At 42.4% G+C, this 19077-nt stretch overlaps 1 protein-coding gene across 5 annotated transcripts in view; it reads left to right on the top strand.

Moving 5' to 3' along the window:
• LOC103177010 (voltage-dependent calcium channel subunit alpha-2/delta-1) overlaps window positions 1-19077 on the top strand; it is a 418878-nt gene that overhangs the window by 140783 nt on the left and 259018 nt on the right. For all 5 annotated transcript variants that reach the window (XM_007890933.2, XM_007890935.2, XM_007890934.2 and 2 more), the window contains exon 4: window positions 13222-13281. In XM_007890933.2, the coding sequence (XP_007889124.1) occupies window positions 13222-13281 (60 nt within the window). The remainder of the gene's footprint in view (window positions 1-13221; window positions 13282-19077) is intronic.

A 19077-nucleotide genomic window follows, 5' to 3' on the forward strand; every position in this document is an offset into this window, starting at 1 on the left:
GAAGATCTGCTGTGGCACGACTGGATTTCTGAGAGGAGATATTTAATTGAAGAAATATGATAAATTTAAGATTAAGAAGAAAGATTAAATATCAGCCATGTTCCATTTTGGTGTGAAGACCATAAGCAATTTTATCAAACGTTTGCTGGGATAGAGGAAAGAGAACCAATTCAAAGATTTTTTTTTACCCTATTTCTAGTACAAAGCCTCACAGATCTTGCATCATAGCCAGCTCACAATCTTATAGTCATCACCATCATCATCATAAGCATCCATACATTTGGTACAGCGCCTTTTGTGTCGGGAGGACGTCCCAAAGCGCTTCACAGGTTTTACTGTAAAACGTAGTGACTGTAAGTGTTTTGTGGATGAAAGTGGCTATCAATTTGTGCTGAGCTACATCAACAAGATTGCATTTACAACAAGATTGCATTTATAGAGCGCCTTTCATGTCGGGACATCCCCACAAACAGCCACAGGTTGAGTGACCAATTGTATTTGGAGGATTTTGACAGGACACTGGGAGACCGAAAAACTCCATTCTGTTTTCGGATTGTGCCAGGGGATCTTTAATGTCCACCTGAAAAGGCAGGCGGGGCCTTAGTTTAACGACTTATCTGAAGAATGGCACCTCCAACTATGCAGCCCACTCCACTGGAGCGTCATCTTAGACTATATGAGTGGGGCTTGAACATACAACTTTGTGAGTCAAAGTCAAGATTGCTACCAACTGAGCCAGACTCATGTACAAAATAATCAATATAAAATTCCTGATGGTCTGTAGAAAAAAGTAGAGCAAAGAACCAAAGTTCTGGAGAAAAATCCCTGAAATGGATCAATACCCATATAATTTTCGATCAATTTTGTTCTGTGTGGGAATTGTTTACTCTGGCGGATGAAGGATGTGGTCAGTGAGCTGTGTTTTATCTGAAACCATTATTCACCCTGCTCTGTGTGGTTAATAATTGTTATATTTTTTTCAGTGTCAGCTTGTACGCAATTACAAAGAACCGACACGGTTATTATATTATACTTTCACTCACAAAATATACAATCTATTCACTCTACAGTATATTCTGTGAAGCACTTTGAGACATCTCAAAGATAAGGATCTATATCAAATGCAAGGATTATTACTATATTATACTGGCAGCAAACAGTCTGACTTGTGTCAGGCAGATTAAACAAAACTTTAGCTGATTAAAGAAGCACACTTCTCGTATCTCTCTCCCACCATTGAATTTAAAAATAAGGAACAGATGACGAATCTTTATAAGACGTTGGTTAGGCCAGCCTGAATATTGTGTGTGGTTTGGGGCTCCACACAGTAGAAAGGAGTTGTGGAGGGGACAGCTAAGGTTCACAAAATTAATACTAATCCTTGCATTTGTTATAGTGCCTTATCATGTCTTTGTGACATCTCAAAGTGGTTCACAGGATATACTGTAAATTGAATTGATTGTGTATTTAGTATGCAAAACACTGGAGATGGAAGGTGGGAGAGGGACAGGGAGACAGAGCTATGAACAGAGGTTGGAGTGGTTTAGGACTCTTTCAATTAGAACTTAGAGCTCCGAAGGTTTATCTGAAAGAAGTGTTTAAGGTAACAAAGCGGTCTCAAAGGAAGACTGGTGGAAAACAATTCCCACTGGGAGGTGAATTGCGGACAAGAGGGCATGAATTTAAAATTGTAACCAGAATATGAAAAGGGGAAGAAATTCCCAGAGGATGTCAAAGTATTGGATGAATTGTTGGGAGTGGTGGCTGGAGCATAGTCCATTAGGAACATTTAAAAGGGGGGTGAGGCAGACTATTCCAAGAAAAGAAAGTAGAAGGAAATGGGATTAGGATTGAAGGCTTCATTGCAGGAGCAAACATCAATACTAATACTAACACAAATACTAACACTAATACTCCTAATTTGTCACAGATTGATATGACTTATTAAATCTTTATTATTGCTACATGAATCCTCAGTCCAGGATTTTATAGATCATGAAGCTACCGGAAGGCTTTTTATAACGCACTGCACATCCTTGCCCAGTACTGCCATGCTGTTATCTTGGGCTCAGGCTCCGTGTTGCATTTTGCCAGTGGTATATGTGGTGAGCAGCATTGTTGCTGTTCCTCTTTGTGTGTGTGAGAGAGAGAGAGAGAGAGGTGGGGAGGGGGCACATAGTCATGCCTGTGACTTCAGATCCTCAGCAATGAGAATCTGGGTCTGCAGGTTCTTATTTTAGGGCCTGGTGCAAGGCCGCTCAGGGCGTTTTGAGAACCAAGGGTTTATTAAGAGCGGCCTTGGCTGTTGAGCAAGAGAAAAAGTGACTGAGGTACAGGTCTGCAGGTGCCTCCCTCAGCAGTAATCAGCTGCTGCCACCTGCTCTTGGCTTTCAACTGGCATGTCAAGATCTAAAAATACATCTGCTATCAGATACGATTTACACTGACAGGGCACACATCAAGCGGGGGATTTTTGATATTGATAGAACCAGAGGCTTTGTCCGTGGACCAAGTCTGGAACTCGGCTTCAAGTCTTTTTCTTGTGAGCAAATCTGGGGCTTCAGCTATTGAAGGATTTATTTAGTGTTTTATCTCACCCGTGAACAATAACGTATAGTATGATCACACACTGTTGAAGTGGCACACTTGCAATCACAGCTGCTTAACAGGTATTAAAATCAATTTGTTTTCTCTTTCTTTTGCTTTGTCTACAAATACGCAGTCGCCACATGAAGCAGCAATTACACACGAGATGGATTTGTCATTATAGCTGTTATATCAAACTCAAGGATTATTTATTGATTTATTTATTGAAACACTTTTAGATTTCAATACATTCTTGGTGACATGATTGGGAAGAATACATTTCCAGAGATATGATGGCTCAGCAAGTTTATTCAGTCACCAGCTGAGCAGCACAGACTGATAAAATCCTAGGTTGAATTTCTAAATTAGTTGATCTAAGTTAGGTCTGTAATAGAGGTACTAGAATAGGCCTGAGCAACCAGGTCAGAGGAGAAAATAAAGTGCTCACTCTTCATAACTATCCATTGTGTCAACCTGGCTCAGTCCGTAGCACTCACTTCTGAGTCTGAAGGTCATTAGCTCAAGCCCCACATTGGGACTTTGAACTCATGGTCTAGGCTGGCTCTCCTTTACTAGGAGGAACGCTGTCCTTCACGGTGAGATGTTAAACTGCTGTCTCATCTGCATGTTCAGATATATGTTGAAGATTCTGTGACACTGTTCTAAAAGAGAAGGAAGTTCCACCTGGTGTTCTTGTCAATAATCCCCCTGATAAAATCTGTCATTGGCTTCATGGCTGAAATAAATAATAATAATAATAATAATAATAATTAGGACACTCAATCCATGACTATTTGTGAGACACTGCTGTGCGCAATTGGCTGCCGCATTTCGCCCAGAAAATATACAGTCAATTCACTTTACAGTATATTCTGTGAAGCGCTTTGAGATGCTTCGAAGACATGATAAGGCCCTATATCAAATGCAAGGATTATTATTATGTGAAAATTGCCTGCTGCCTTCTCCTACAAAATACACATTTTGTCACTACAGTCACATTTCACAGCAATCTTGTGGAGCTCTTTGATACTACCTCCTGACATGAAAGACGCTAGATCAAATGCAAGGATTATTATTAGTATTAAAAACAAAGATGGACAAGTTTCCATTCTGAAAAAGGCTGAGAGAGAAACCATTATCTTGAGCTGGGGGTAGGTGGTGGCGGGGAGGTTCACTTCTAAGCCTGAGGACAAAAAAGAGTTGCTTAATTTTCAACGATTTTAATTATAACTCAATTTTAATCCCCGAGTGAAATGACTCAGTTTGGGGCTGGATGAATTAACTAGATTGCAGGAAGAATAATGGTATATCCCACAAAGAGAGGGAGACCTGAAGTCTGTGATATAAAATTAATTGAGAAACTATCCTGGTGGATTATGCTGTCAGCGTAGGCTCACTTAGGTTACAGCTCCACTACAGATGCCTCTGCCTTAAGGGAGCACAGGAAAGTTATGAAGGGGATGTATGACCTCAAGGCTTGGAAACCTATCGAAAGAGCTGGTTGTCTCCAGCAGCGTTGATTAGTCAAATTTTCAGTCTTCCAGTTGAAGGCAACACAACCTTGTTTTGTACTCCTTAGCGATTCATGGATCCTCTCCACATAGACCACATTTTGGATTTGGCAATGCAGATGATAGCAATATTTGTGTGTCAGCATGATAGCACTCTTGTCTCTGAGTCACAAAGTTATGGGTTCAAACCCCATGAAAGTCAAACCTCAAAAGATCAAAATTTGGTCTTTCACTTTATGGCTGTTTGTGGGCAATTGCTGTGTGCAAATTGGCTGCTTGAATTAGTCACTACACTTTATACCATAGCCCTCGAAGCGCTTTGATACATCCTCCCAATGTGAAACATGCAAGAATTATTAGTTGCTAGCACAGACGTGATGGGCTGAATGTCATCTTTCTATTGTATGATGAACCTTTCTAGATTTCTCTCGATGTTCCAGTGGCCAGAGGGATAAAAATTGTGGCATTAAACCAACTGTGCATTCATGACCTCACACTAGGTTAATGACCAGTTCTGTGCTTCAGTGTTGATGGGTTGAATTTGATAGAACTACCAACACCCGAGTATTGCAGAAACCCTTCTGTAAGGAATGGATGTATAATGTCTTTGTAAGGCACTTCTGGTTTGGATTGAACTATTCACATCACATCTGCGGAAGGCTGTTGAGATGGCTCTGAGAAGATTACGAAATGTATTTTTGGCTTTTCTTGAGCAAGTGACATGTATTAGCTGTAATGAGCTCGGATTTATTTGCATGACCTTTTCACATTTGTAGTACAAGTCACTGAAGCTGCATTTAGCTGGGGAGCTGTAGCATTTCCCTTTGCAGTAAATGGAAAATTCAAATAAATCCGCTTAGAGGAACGCAATAGAAAATTTGATTTGCTGGAGTGATCGGCCACACAACCTTGGACTGAAGCTTAGTGGGGAAGGGAGGCAAGGCATGCTGGAGATGTGTGCTGAACAAGAAGCACAGGGTGTGCTGCTGAATTATTGAAGGAGCCTGGTGTTCTCTGCATGACAAAGTGTTGATTAATTTATCTGATCCTGGGATGTGTGTAATGACATTCTGATTAAACACCTTTAGCTGTGAAGAAAGATGAAATGACAAAACAGGGGCGTATGAATTTAAATGAACTACAGCTTCCTCTTATATTTTGCTCGCACACCGTAGTTATTTACATAATGCATAGACTGTGACCTTTGATGGATAAGATTATGCAAAATTGGAAGATGCACTTTTGCAGGACAAACTTGGAGTGCAAAACACCTTTGTTTTTGAAGTTGATAAATTGACTTTGCTGCAGTCTCCAGATTGCTTATATTTTGTGAAATTCATCATTAACCACAGAGACAAATCATTTTAATTAATCCCCTTACAAAGTTGGATAAACTCTAAATTAATGACTTGTCTGTCATCTTGGTTCAGTTGCTAGCACTCTCCTCTCTGAGTCAGAAAGTTGTGAGTTCAAGTCCCACATCAGAACTTGGATCTCGTAGATTGTATACTGACACCCATTATAGCGCTGGGGATGTGAAAGGCACTATACAAATGCAAATTATTGTGGTTGCTAAAGGTGCCATGGTTCAGCTGAAGTGTTAAGCCTGAACCTGCCTGCCTATGTAGGTTAAAGATCTTTTGGCACTCTTCGAAAAGAGAGTTTCTCCCAATGTCTGAGCCAACAATAACCCCAGATGAGATTGGTCATTCACTTCATGGCTGTTTGTGGGCAATGCTGCGAGAAAACTGGCTATCATATTCACCTAAAATACACAGTCACTATCCTTTATCCTATGAAGCACTTTGAGACATCCTCCAAAACGTGAATGAATGGCGATTTAGTAAATACAAGATTTAGTAAATTATTATTATTACCTGAGGGGGAAAGGAAGATGTGCAGGGCATGGTCATGTGACATCCATATTTATCCTGCATTTGTTTTTAAAAGAGGTCCAAGCAAAAAGAAAAATAATGAGAGGCAATGCACTGAGCTATTTCCATCGTGCTGCAATGCCACTGGAACTACATGACAAAGCTCTAATAAAAATTAATATCCTGGTCTCGAGTTTTGAGTCTGTTGCAATTTCTGCTCAGTTTTTAGTCAGTCAACCAAAGAGGACCTAAAGCTTCATCTGTCTCATTCAGTTAGCAAGGAATAATTAAAGGCAGCATGTTCTTGTAGTCTGACCTATACTGGGTACAATTTAACATTTTACTTGTTTTATCAGAGACTCTTATAAAGGTCTATGTTTTTAATACAACCTCACAAAATCAACACATTGCTTAATAACATTTTAAGCATTAAACTAATGACATTAATAGATTGAATGACACATTAGAGTTGTAAAATGTGTGCAGCCAATTTGTGTTCTCCATTAGCATTACCACTGAACCCTTTATATTCCTCTAGACTTAAGCGGCAATTTACAAAGATTAATATCTGCCTAGGCTGGGCTGGAAGACCATTTTGGCTTCAGGTTTAAGAATTGTGAAACATTATTCAAGATCACTCTAAATTGAAAGACCAATTATTTTTAAGACCTGTGAAAAAAACCTGACTGCCAAATTCAGACTGAACTGAAGAATTTTCCACAGTTTCTCTTGGTGACCTGGTCACACATGCTCTAGAGGTCAATTACTGCATGTCTGTTTGTTCGACCTTGCTGTGAGCAAATTGGGGTACTGAGATTGCCTACAAATACATAACAGTTGCAACATTTGACAGCAATTCTCTGTGAAACACTTTAGATGTTATAGGTGCTATGTCAAGTGCTAAAGATTATTTATTTATTATTTGTTTACATGAATAAACCATTTGGTCCATCAAGTTCATCCCACATGCAAATAACCATTGCAGATTCTAACCCACTTGCTGTTGGAGAAAGCTTCCACACAAATAATATCCTAGTCCCAAAAGCAACTGAGAAAATCAGGGTTGCAAAGGACTATTTTAGGAAAGACGCTGGGAAATATTTATTTACATACAAGCTAAACAATAGCTGGAATGTGCTCGCAGGAAGGACAGTGGAGGTGAGGACACTGGATTCTTTTTAGAAGTAGATTGATACTGCAGAGTGAGTATCCTGGAAACAGATTTTGAAATGGGTCCAAAGATTTCTCTTCACCTGAACCTCTTGGTTGAATCTTCATAATTGTTAACACTGTTCAGCCTTCTCTATGAAATTGTTTGTACATTTACCCCTGATTTCAAGTTGTCACCAGCTTCACAGGGAAATCTCCCCATTATTACACATTTAGGATTTCCTGTAGCTTCTCATCTTATAATAATAATCCTTGTATTTGATATAGTGCCTTATCGCATTGTTGAGACCTCTCAAAGCGCTTCACAGGATACAAATACAAAATTACATTTGTATAGCACCTTTCGCATCGGAAGGACGTCCCAAGGTGCTGGACAGTCAAGGATTTCGACCCAAGCAGTGGGGAGTGGAATCAGAGCGGGTGAAGGGAAAGCAGGGTGGCTGAAGATGTGGTCGAAGAGAAGTGTCTTGAGATGGGTCTTGAAGGAGGCCAGGGAATGGGCGAGGCAGAGGGACTGCGGGATGGAGTTCCAAAGGGTGGGGGCAGAGAGGTTGAAAGCCCCCCCCACCAATAGTGGGGTGGGCGAGGCGGGGTTCGTGAAGCAGGCCGGAGCCCGCTGAGTGGAGAGAGCGGGCAGGTTGGTGGGGGGTTAGGAGGTCACAGAGGTTAGGGGGAGCAATGCCTTGGAGGGGGTGAAGGTTAGGACCAGGATCATAAACTGTATCCTCTGTGTGATGGGAAGCCAGTGGAGTCTGGCGAAGATGGAAGTGATAGGGTCACAGAGCCTGCTGAGGGAGAGGACACGGGATTCAGAATTCTGGATGATCTGCAGCCTGTGGAGGGTGGAGTTAGGGAGGCCGACAAGCAGGGAGTTTGCATAGTTGAGCCTTGATGTTATCAAAGCGTGTATGACAGACAGTTTGCGGTGTGAGACAGTGGCGGAGCCGGGCGATGTTGCGGAGGTGGGTGAAGGCAGAGTGGGTGATGGCATGGATGTGGTGTAGAAAAGATAATTGAGGGTCAAATGAGATGCCAAGGTTCTGGATTGGCTCAGTGAGGTGGAGTGTGCAACCTTGGATGGTGAAGCTCTCAGTGCTATCAGTGCGTCTTTAACATCAGGAGGATGTCCCAAAGCACGGGGATTAGTCAAAACAGTGAAACAGTGAAGCAGAGCCCCTCTATCCTGCTTGACACCACAGAAGTCAAGGCAATAGAAAGTCCAAAGTACGCGTTGAGCATACTGCGGGAAATAAACAAACACTGACAAGCTTCTTGCTGCTTGTCCAGACAGGAATCCTCTAACCGTGAAGGAATAAAGCATGTATTGCATGTCTCTGTACCTTCTTTGGATTTATAAGGTGTACCCAGTATTAAAGTTCTGAGGTACGATTCTCTTTGGGTCACTGATGAGTCAGGCCACCAGTGGCCGAGCCTTCAATTGCGCTACGTCCCTAACCTCAGGAACTCTGCCTCTCTGCCTCAGGCCCTCTCTATCTACCTTTAAATCCCAGCTTAAAACCTTCCTCTTGGACCCTGCCTATGGCCAACTCTCCCTTCCCCATCCCTCTTGCTTGGTGTCTGACCCCCGCCACAGTGAAGTGCTTTGAGGTGTTATTGCACATGAAGGGCGCTATAAACTGCAAGTCGCTGTCATGAGATAAAGCTTGAATGAGGTGAGATAGGAAGCTGTTCAGTGGGACTCTGGGCTGGAATTCTAAAGAGTTGGGGCTACCCACTCTCTTGAAAAGTACCTTGCTGCAATAATAGCAATAATAATAATAATAATCCTTGTGTTTGGAATAGCACCTTTGATATGTGGAGGACATCAAAGTGGGTCACAGAATTTAGTGTGAAGTGAATTTTGTAGGTGAACTATGAAGATGGCATCGTAGAATTATCTCCACAGCAGCAGTTGTTTTATGGCTGTCACAAATAGCAGGCTATTCACGCAAACGTAACCTGATGAGCATTGCACCACTGTGACTGCTCGAAGTTATGTTTATTCTGAGCAGATGTGGCTGCCTTGGATGTGCAGGTGCCACGGTCCTAGTCACCGCTCATGCTCGAAGAGCAGCAAGGACCTTCTGCGCTCAGTGTCAGCCTGGCTCAGTAGTAGCACTTATTATTATTCTCTTGCCTTTGAGACAGAAGGTTGTGGGTTCAAGCCCTAAAGTTAGGACTTGGAATCACAAAGTCTAAGTGCAGTGCTGGGTGTGTCGTATTGTCAGAGGTGCCGTCCTTTGGATGAGATGTTAAACTGAGGTCCAACGGTTAAAGATTCCATTGCACTATTCGAAAAGAGAAGGGAGTTTCTCCCAGCGCCTTGGCCAACAATCCCCCCCAAATAAAATTGAAGCGCTTTGAGATGTCTCGAAAACGTAATAAGGTGCATTATCAAATGCAAGGTTTAGTGTTTATTATGCTTTATGTTTACAGTTCTCCAAGGGGTTCCGTCTATTAGCGACACAAATCAATTTGAAAACTGAGCAGTAAATATCTTAAAATGTTCCTTTATAGCTTTAGTGGCACACAAGCCTCGCAGTTTTTCAGTCACTGGGGTGAGTTGATAATAGTATTAATAAAAATAATCCCTCATCCTCCTCCCTCATTTTCACTGCTTAGAATCAGAAGTTTATTTAAAGATATAAACCTATTTTGAGTTGTGGTCAGGAGGTTGCTAAGCAACAGAACATAGTTACCCCGCTATGAGGGCTGCAGTTCTTGTGGCAAAGGATTGGGGAGTTATCTTCTCTACTTCATGTACAGAAACACCACTGGTAACGGTCCCCTTAACATATCCTTCAGTTATCATTTGATCTCAGAACTTGGAATTGAAACCCCTCGCAATGATAATATCAGATATGACTTTCTGTCCTCCACCCCCACCCCCACCTCATCCCATTAGAGTATCTTAATAAAATTAGCAATAAATGACTAAAATGTATAACTGTCACCAAAACTTTTTAGCTTTTGATTCCTATTCTTCCACATTAAGATTGATGAATCATTTCGATGCAAAGAGAAAGCTCTCTGGTTGGGAACATGCTCTCCAGACATGTCTGTTCATTGAGACTGTCGCTCGAAGTGAGGTAGTGCATTCTTGATCAGTCAGGAGTACCATGGTGATTTATAATTATCTCCCCATCACAATGACGCTGCTTTTGCTTCAAGCAATGGACAAACATTGTGTTACATCACTGTCATGTGCAGCTCTGTACAAGTACACACACACACATGCACAGCACAAGAGAGGTTTGGAAAAAGAAGGCCCTCTGGCACATTTTAGCTCATCCTTGCAGAATATCCTTTCCTATCTATTGAAAAAGAGCTCAGAGAAGAGCAATAAGGATGCGTCCACAGTACCCTATATGTATTGCCACAATTCACAAGATTCATACAACAGCAGCAACAAGTATAATTATATAGCACCCCTCACATAGAATACTCCTTTGATGCCTGCATAGAGGGGGGTTAATTTTAAGCTGCTATTCTGATGAGAAATTCTTTAATTTGGCATCTCACTTGAGGCTTGTCAATTCTGCACCTGTGTTCATGAGGGATTTGAGGCTTTGGGAGAGGTAAATGTTGCTAATTTTCCATTACCAAGCCAGTGTTCTAAGGTCAGCTAATCTCACGCAAATTGAGAATATTTCTCTAGCACTGACTAGAGGAGGGTGGAGGCAAGAAGGAGATATTAACAACAATGACAATTTACACTTAGATACCAGTCTGCCTCTCCAAATTCTGCCGATGAGCTAGGCTGGTCTATCATAAGCAGTGCCCTGGCTCAGGAACCAGTTTAATGAGATCAGCACAGAGGGTTGACTTGATTTTGACAATCCATTCACCTTGTAGCCAGTCCAGCTCCAAGGTACCTTTGATTTCCTCCCTCCCCCTTTCCCCAAGAAGAATAGACTCTACAGTATCACTGTTGTTACATGCTATATCTCTACCCGATGCAAATATCTAAAAATAAATTATTCAGTTTGAGCCAGAATGGTATACATATTTGCTTCTGGTAATTAGGTGTTCGTAGCAGTTATTTAAAATTAATAGAAAAAGTTTTTGTAATTCATTGGGTCTTTCAGTAAAACTAAAACATATCATATTGCAGTAACGTCATGGCTTTTAACCACTGGTTAGCATTTCGTGAAAGCACAGTAGGTAGGGTAAAGAAATAGGTCTTCTGGTTAGATTTACAAGTTGGGCAAGTTGGAGGGAGAGAGAGACTTCATTTTTTGGTGTGATCCAATTAGGACCATTCCATTAGGGCTTTGGCTTGCAACAACATAACAAATTATATTTGCATAGCGCCTTTCACATCAGGAGGATGTCCCAAAGCCCTGAACAGTCAGGGATCTGCACCTGAGCTGGCGATTGGGGTCAGGAGGGGTAGAAGGTGGATGGGAGGGTTAGGAGGGTGACTGAAGGCACAGTTGAAGAGGAGGGTCTTGAGATGGGTCTTGAAGCACGCAAGGGAAGGGGGTGAGGTGGAGGGACTGTGGGATGGAGTTCCAGAGGGTGGGGACAAAGAGGCTGAAGTCCCACCAAGGAACAGTGGGGTGGGTAAGGCAGGGGATGTAAAGCACTCTGGTGTCTTCAGCGGAGGGAGCGAGCGGATAGGTTGGTAGGGGGTTAGGAGGTCACGGAAGTAGGGAAGAGCAAGGCCTTGGATGGCTTTGAAGCTGAGGACTAGGATCTTGAACTGTCCTCTGAGTAATGGGAAGCCAGTGGAGCCGGGTGAGGATGGGGCTGATAGGGTTGTGGAGCCTCGTGTGGGAGAGGACATAGGCTGCAGAGTTCTAGATTATCTGCAGCCTGTGGAGGGAGGAGTCGGGGAAGGCCAACAAGCAGGGAATTTGCATAGTCGAGCCTGGATATAATGAATGCAAGGTTAATGGGAGCTGAGTAGGAAGAAACCAAATCCAGCCGACGAGCCAGGCTGGTTTGTCTGTCATCAGCAGGCTGGTCTGTCATATGCTGATGGTCACTGACAAGGATCACAAATGATGAATGGATGCTGGAGCAAGATAGCAGAATGGTCATGGATCTGTACAACAGCATCAACTATCCCTTCAAGTCATGGTGTGGGTGGAGGGGAGGGAGGAATTCTGTCAGATGTCTCTGTTAGGAAGTCCATAACCAGGGGACACAAGTATATATTGAGAATTTAGGAGGAACCTCTTCACGTAGATGGTAGTGAAAATGTGGAACTCACTGTCTGAAGCTGTGGGTCAAGCAGATAGTATAGATGCATTCAAGAGGATGGATAGATGCATTTCACAGGAGAGGGAAGGGTATGGGAGGGTGGGGGAGTAAGGAGTGAGTGGAGTATCATGTGAAGAATAAACACTGGCGTGGACTAATTGGGCTGAATGACCTGTTTCCATGCTTTCTAAGTAAGTCTATGTGATATAAAGAAATTGCTCAATAAAATATTGAAAGAAACACATTCATATTGTAACTCATGGACTTATTTCATTCTTTCAACATTTCCTTCCATTTTAATAATAATAATAATTCTTGCATTTGATATAGCGCCTTATCACATCTTCGAGACGTCTCAAAGTGCTTCACAGAATATACTGTTAAGTGAATTGACTGTATATTTTGTGGGTGAAATGTGACAGCCAATTGTGCACAGCAGTGTCTCATAGTCACGGATTGAGTGACCAAATTATTATTATTTTTTGAAGGGTTTATTACCCCCGGAAAGTGATCCGCCAATCAATTAACAACTGGATTCCTACTTACCGCTAGGTAAGCAGAGGAGTGTGGAATAAGGAAACTCACGTAATGTTTCGCCCTGGCCAGGAATCGAACCCAGGTCCTTTCGCTTGCGAGGCGAGGGCTCTCACCAATACAATACAGCATTCCACCGTGGTTGGCATCCTGCATTTGGCAAGAGTCCTTAGCCTTCCACTTATGGCCCCCTCCCAGACGGATTTTACAACCTATTTGAGAATATTCTGAACCTCAGTGTTTTTGGGAGACATGGCTGGGCCTGCTTCTGTGAGAAAGCTGAATGTATGTTGGGTGACAGCTGAGTTAATGATCACATCTTGTCTGTTCTCTTGCAGAGACTCGCATCAGCTGCAGAGGAGTTTCAGCAAGCTCATGCTTGGAAAGAAGAATTTGGGGTAAGGCTCTCAGCTCTTTCTGCTCCGCTATGCACTGGTGACCCTTTAGGTGTGATGCAGCCACTCGCTTCAAAGCTTTTGCTGACTGGATCTGCGTTTGATATGTATAACGCAGGGTGATTGAAAATCAATCCCTTTGCCTTCGTGCTGTTTTCAAACATATCCTCAGCCGATGTGCATTGACCAACAGTCTGACATTTATCAATACAGCGGCGACCTACTTTTCTGTGTAAAATAAGCCTTTGTTGTTACAACTTGATCGATTCAAGTGTAGTTAAGTATTGAACTGTCAGGAGCTCTTCAAAGACAATTTGCTTGTCAGTTTTGTATATCTTAATCCAATCGACTGACATTTTTATTGAACATAGGCTGATATTTTGTTTTGGAGTGGAAGGTTTTCCATGTCCACTTTTCTCCCCTTGATCCACTCCACCATCGGTGGTTAAGCCTTTAGCCACTCTGCCCCTGCTCTCTTGATCTACATCCTGGAGTCCTTCTGCCTTCCGTCTCAAACTGCAAAACACATCTTAAAACCTTTCTCTTCAACCCTGCTTTGGGACACCTTTCCCATTCCATCCTCTGCTCCCTCCCAGTTCGTTCTGTTGTGTGAAGAGCTTTGAGATGCATTCCTGGCAGGAACGTTGCTTATATAAATGTAGATTGTTATATATTAGATTGTTGACACCGGCTTGCTTCAAGTTCCCCGCACATCCCGCCTAACCATTAGCGGTCGGGTATTCAGCATCTCTGCCCCCACACTCTGCAAGTCTAACCTGCAATCCCTCCGCCTCACCCCCTTTCTTGCCTCCTTCAAGTCCCGTCTAAAGACGTTCCTCTTCAACCATGCCTTCAACCACCCCCAACCCCCTGCCCTCCACCCCTCCTGACCTCAACTCCCAGCTCGGGTCCAAAAAACTCTGACTGTCCAGCTCCCTGGGACGTCTTTCCAACGTGAAGAGCACTATACAAGTGTAATTTTTTGTTGTTGATAAAGAGTACTGAAACAACAATGGAAAAATCTTTGGGCCCAATTATTGTGCTGATGTGGCTTTGGGTTTGTGTGTGTGTGCATGTGTCTGTGTGTGTGTGCGTGTGTGGGGGGGTGTTTACAACCTTGTGAATAGATGGGAAAAAAAGTAATGTTTCATCACTGATTCAGTGGAATAATTATCACCCCAGCATTTCTGAGCGGACTACAATCCTGTAAGTTTAATTCTCTTTTATGTCGAGTGAATGAAAATGCTGAGAATCAATAGATTCAAAGTTCCTCTTGGAACCAGTATCTGGGATCTGGGGCCTCGAGGGAATACTATTACTTTTGCAAAGAGCAAAGAAAATGTTTGCCCCCACCGAATATCTTTGGGAAAGTCATGCCTTTCCTTCACATGTTTATATTATTATTTCACAATGTGGAATAATTGAGGTTTATTGAACTGTCGAACCCAGTTGCGATGTGCGATTGCTCTTGATGACCTGAAGTTCAACACGGAGTCAGTGCGGCATTTACTTAGCAAGCTTTATTTCACATATATATATATATGGGGTGCAGGTCAGTAGCAACGACTTTCTTCTAGTGCTGCTCCCTACTCCGCACACCAAATGCGAGCAAGCACCTCACCTTTATACAAAATCTTATTGAGCTATGCGTCAATCAATAATCACGAGGGGACCCTCTAAACTGGTTACATTTCGACATAGTCTGCCTCGTGACAGGGTGTCTGTTTTTAGGAGACAATCACTCTGTCCTTCATATAGAGAAAAACGACATTTAGAGAATGCGAAAATGCCGATGCTGTTAAACGTTATCTGAACCCAGAACCGATTCCAGACATGATTCCAGGATGCGGTACTGATACCAGACATTTGCTTATCTATCTTAAACAATGCCAATCACGAGCATTCGTGACTAACTTCATGACAACATATTTTTCACTTAAGGCCAGAGCCCCCTGGCCGGCCTCTTGCCCTTTAGTCTTTAATCCTCATGACTTGCTTAATTTGCCAACTTTGCAGAATGTGCTGAATTCACCTTCCACAGAACCCTTTTTAGTATCAACAAGACCCTTTAAATGGGCACTTAACTGCCTGAAATATTAAAACGATCTGGAGACAGTAATCGCCTTTCTGTATGACATCTGAAGAGCTGTAGTGCTAAGACATCTGGATCTTCGAAAGTTCTGAATCTTTTCTAGTTTTGTTCTTTGTATTATTAGAAAGGAAAGCTGAGGAATCTCAGGATTTTTTATTTACCACAATCTTTGACAACATTTGCTTCCCTGCCCACTCGCTCTCCCCCACCCCCCTACTCCCTTCCTGTTGCCTGAAATTAATTAAAATTGCCGTGGTTGAGGTTTAAAACACCATAGGTTAGAACGCAGTGTAACCTAGTCATTATTATGAATTTGATTCCTTTCTGCCAAGTGTATCCTTTCATGTCTTGGGCCTCCATTTGGAAACTGGCTCATGTGAGTGGCTATACTTACAAGTCTTTAGGAACATGTTGCTTTAGCATGAGATAGCCTCCACTAATAGTTGCTCAGGAAGCTGGAATGAAGATTGCTCCAAGAACACAAGTGTCCATAGAAATCATTTGTCTAATTTGTTACTTGGCTGCAGTTATTTTAAAAAAGAAAATCGTAGAGAAAAGTCGAAGTATTAGAGGTGAAAAAGAAATCCTATTTTTCAGGATCAAATGATGCATGTATAGGTCTTGGTGCACTCTCAATTGATCTTGCCTAATAGCTTTAGCTATAACTTTAGCTATTACACTTGCTCCCTTAAAGAGGTGGTTTTCATTCAGTTTCATCCTGTCGGTGGCAAATGCATGATTCATCAAAGTGAGGTGTCACTGTAATTATTCCATGTAATTTTTGTCTCCAGAATTGAATCACCTAGGGTTGCAGTGACTAAAACAGGCAGCAAAGCAGGCAATGTCAAAATTGTAGGAGACTGTGGTTCAGACAAAATTGGATTTCTGCAACCAATTTTGGGCTTCCCACTGTAGAAAAGACGTCACAACCAATGGAGAGTTCACAGCAGAGATTCACGAGGTTGACACCAGAGATATAGAAGGGTTACAGTTATCTGGGAATATTTTAAATTAGGGATGCTTTCATGCAGGAATGGGTAGGGGCTGTTGTAATATAGCTTTTCATAATTATGAATTGTTTTTGAAAGGGGCATTGGCAATAAGCCATAAATTTAGGATTATAACACGAAACAAGGGGAAGCTTAGCAGATTTCTTGTCACACAGAAAATTGCTAGAACATGTAATGCTTTGCCACAATGATCTACATTTGAAGAATTAGGGAAGGGGGCAAGGGGAGATTACCAAAGGTGAACAGGACCAGAATTTCCAACATATTCTGATTATCACATCAAATGTTGCATATTTCATTCATGATCCAATATAATATAAATTTACATTTATATAGTGTCTTTCACATCAGGAGGACACCCCAAGGCATTGGACACTCCAATATTTGTAGCCAAGCTGGGGGCTGAGCAGTTGGGTGGAAGTGAGGGGGGGAGTGAGGGGTGGAAAGATGGATGAAAGCATGGTTGAAGAGGAAGGTCTTGAGGTGGACCTTGCAGGAGGGAAGGGGTGAGTCAAAGGGACTCCAGGATGGAGTTCCAGCTGTGGGGGCAGGTAAAGTGGGTTTGTGAAGCAGGTCGGTGCCCGCTGAGCAGGGGTAACAGACGGGTGGCTGGGCTTTTAGGAGGTCGCAGAGGTAGAGTGGGGCAAGACCATGGAGGGATTTAAAGGTTAGGACAAGGAAATTGAACTCGATCTGCTGGAGGAAGTTTTTATGGGATATAATACATAGATAGGTTGGGACATATGTGTATGTGACCGCCGGGAAGGTAAACTAGATGGACCTTGGTCTTTTATCCTCTAGCATTTCTTATGTTCTTATGAACACAGCAAGTGACGGGGGATGGGAGGAGAAGCCATTCGAAGACGTAAAATGTACACGTTGGGATAGGTAAGAGTGAAATCAGGAGAGGACAAAACTATGAAGGTATACCTGAGACAAGAGGTGACAGAGAGGGTTTGTGTGATCGACAGTGTCGAAGGTGGCAGAGAGATAAAGAAGATTGAGGAGGAAGAATGAGAGGGCCTTGGTCACAGATGGTGAGAATGTCGTTGGAACTTTCATCAGGACAGTCTCGGGCAGGGCGAAAACTAGATTAAAGGGGTTTGTGTAGGTAGTGCTGGGAAAGGGAAGAGCAAAGCTGGGAAGCAATGACTCATTCCATCATCTTTGACAGGAAAGGCAGGTTGGATGGAATGGTACTTAGGGAATGAAACCGGCTTGGAAAAAAACAATCTGCAATTGTTTTTCAGTCCCAATGATTTTCTGCCTCAGATCTCATCCTGGCTCAGTGATAGCACACACATCTCTGAGTCAGAAGATTGTAGGTTCAAGCCCCACATCGGTACTTGGAATCACATAGTGTAAGATGACACCCCAGTACATCAGATGAGACATAGAACCAAGGTCCCACTACCTCTTCAGGTGGACTCTAAAAATCCCACGACATTATTTGAAAAGAGAAGGGAGTTTCCCCTGGTGTCCTGGCCAACTATCCCCCAAAATAAAATTGGTTGCTCACTCCATGGCTGTGTGAGGGACATTGCTGTGTGCAATGGGCTGCTGTGTTTCTCCCACAAAATAGTCAAACTACTTTAGAGTATATCCTGTGAAGAGCTTTGAGACATCCATCTCGACAACGTAATAAGGTGCTACATTAAATGCAAGGATGATTATTATTCTCTTTCCTGGTGTGTTACCACTATAATAATATTAATAATAATCTTTGCATTGCTAGGTTCATTTGCTCCATCGTCTGCTGCAAGATACTGTGATTGGCCACTATTGGAGTGGGAGCTTACACAACCTCCCCCAGTACTACAACACTTCCATTACCTCCAATGGGATGTAATTTGCATGGTTAGTGCAACCTACACATTTGACCTGAATAGCATTGCCAGGGAGGAGTGAGCAGAGAGCAATTCCTCCTCCTCTATTTTTCCAATTTAACGTTTAGTCTGTTTTTACATTACCTTTCAGCACGTATAAAAATGATGTATTGGTAACCGTGCAACAGTGATCCAGGACTGCCCTACACTACCTTTAGAGTTTTGACTCACAGTGTTGAGGACATGACTGTACCTCCAAGTGTGGCTTGCATTATTGTCCTTCCAGGCACGTCTTCTCAGAGCAAATTCAGCCCCAGAGAGAGAGAGAAACCCCAATTATTTATCGCTATTAATAATGTAGGTGAGGGGAAATATCCACAGAAGGTGCTGACTTTAAAAAAAAGCCACACACCAAAAGTCTGATTTATGTTTACTATTAAAATGCAGCAGTAGGCCCGGGAAGAAAAGGTCTCTCTTCCATATAAACCTGTCCTCCCTTATTATATTCATTAAAGCTTTCATGGAGCTGGCTGGCACCGAATACCAATTGAGTTTTATCTGCGGTCAAAGGCTCAGCGTCTGTAATAAATTGCAGTTGATTGAATCATGACCTTGTTTTTTTTAATCAGCTGTATCTATCAACCTATAGATTTTATTTTATTGGGCCTTAGAAAGGTCACATTGGGTCATTTCCGAAACAGACTTCATTATTTGAGCTGGTGACAGGATCTTAACGTTGACGTTTGTTGCCATCGGGGCACTGTTTAGGGTTTTTACAACAATTTAGGTTTTTGTTTACAACGTCGACTGAAAGTTTTCGCAGACTTGTAGATTCAATTTTTCTGAAAGAAGAGAAAATATCTCCCAATTG

The sequence above is a fragment of the Callorhinchus milii genome, unplaced genomic scaffold (genome assembly GCF_018977255.1).
Source record: "Callorhinchus milii isolate IMCB2004 unplaced genomic scaffold, IMCB_Cmil_1.0 Scaffold5, whole genome shotgun sequence".
Classification (NCBI taxonomy): domain Eukaryota; kingdom Metazoa; phylum Chordata; class Chondrichthyes; order Chimaeriformes; family Callorhinchidae; genus Callorhinchus; species Callorhinchus milii.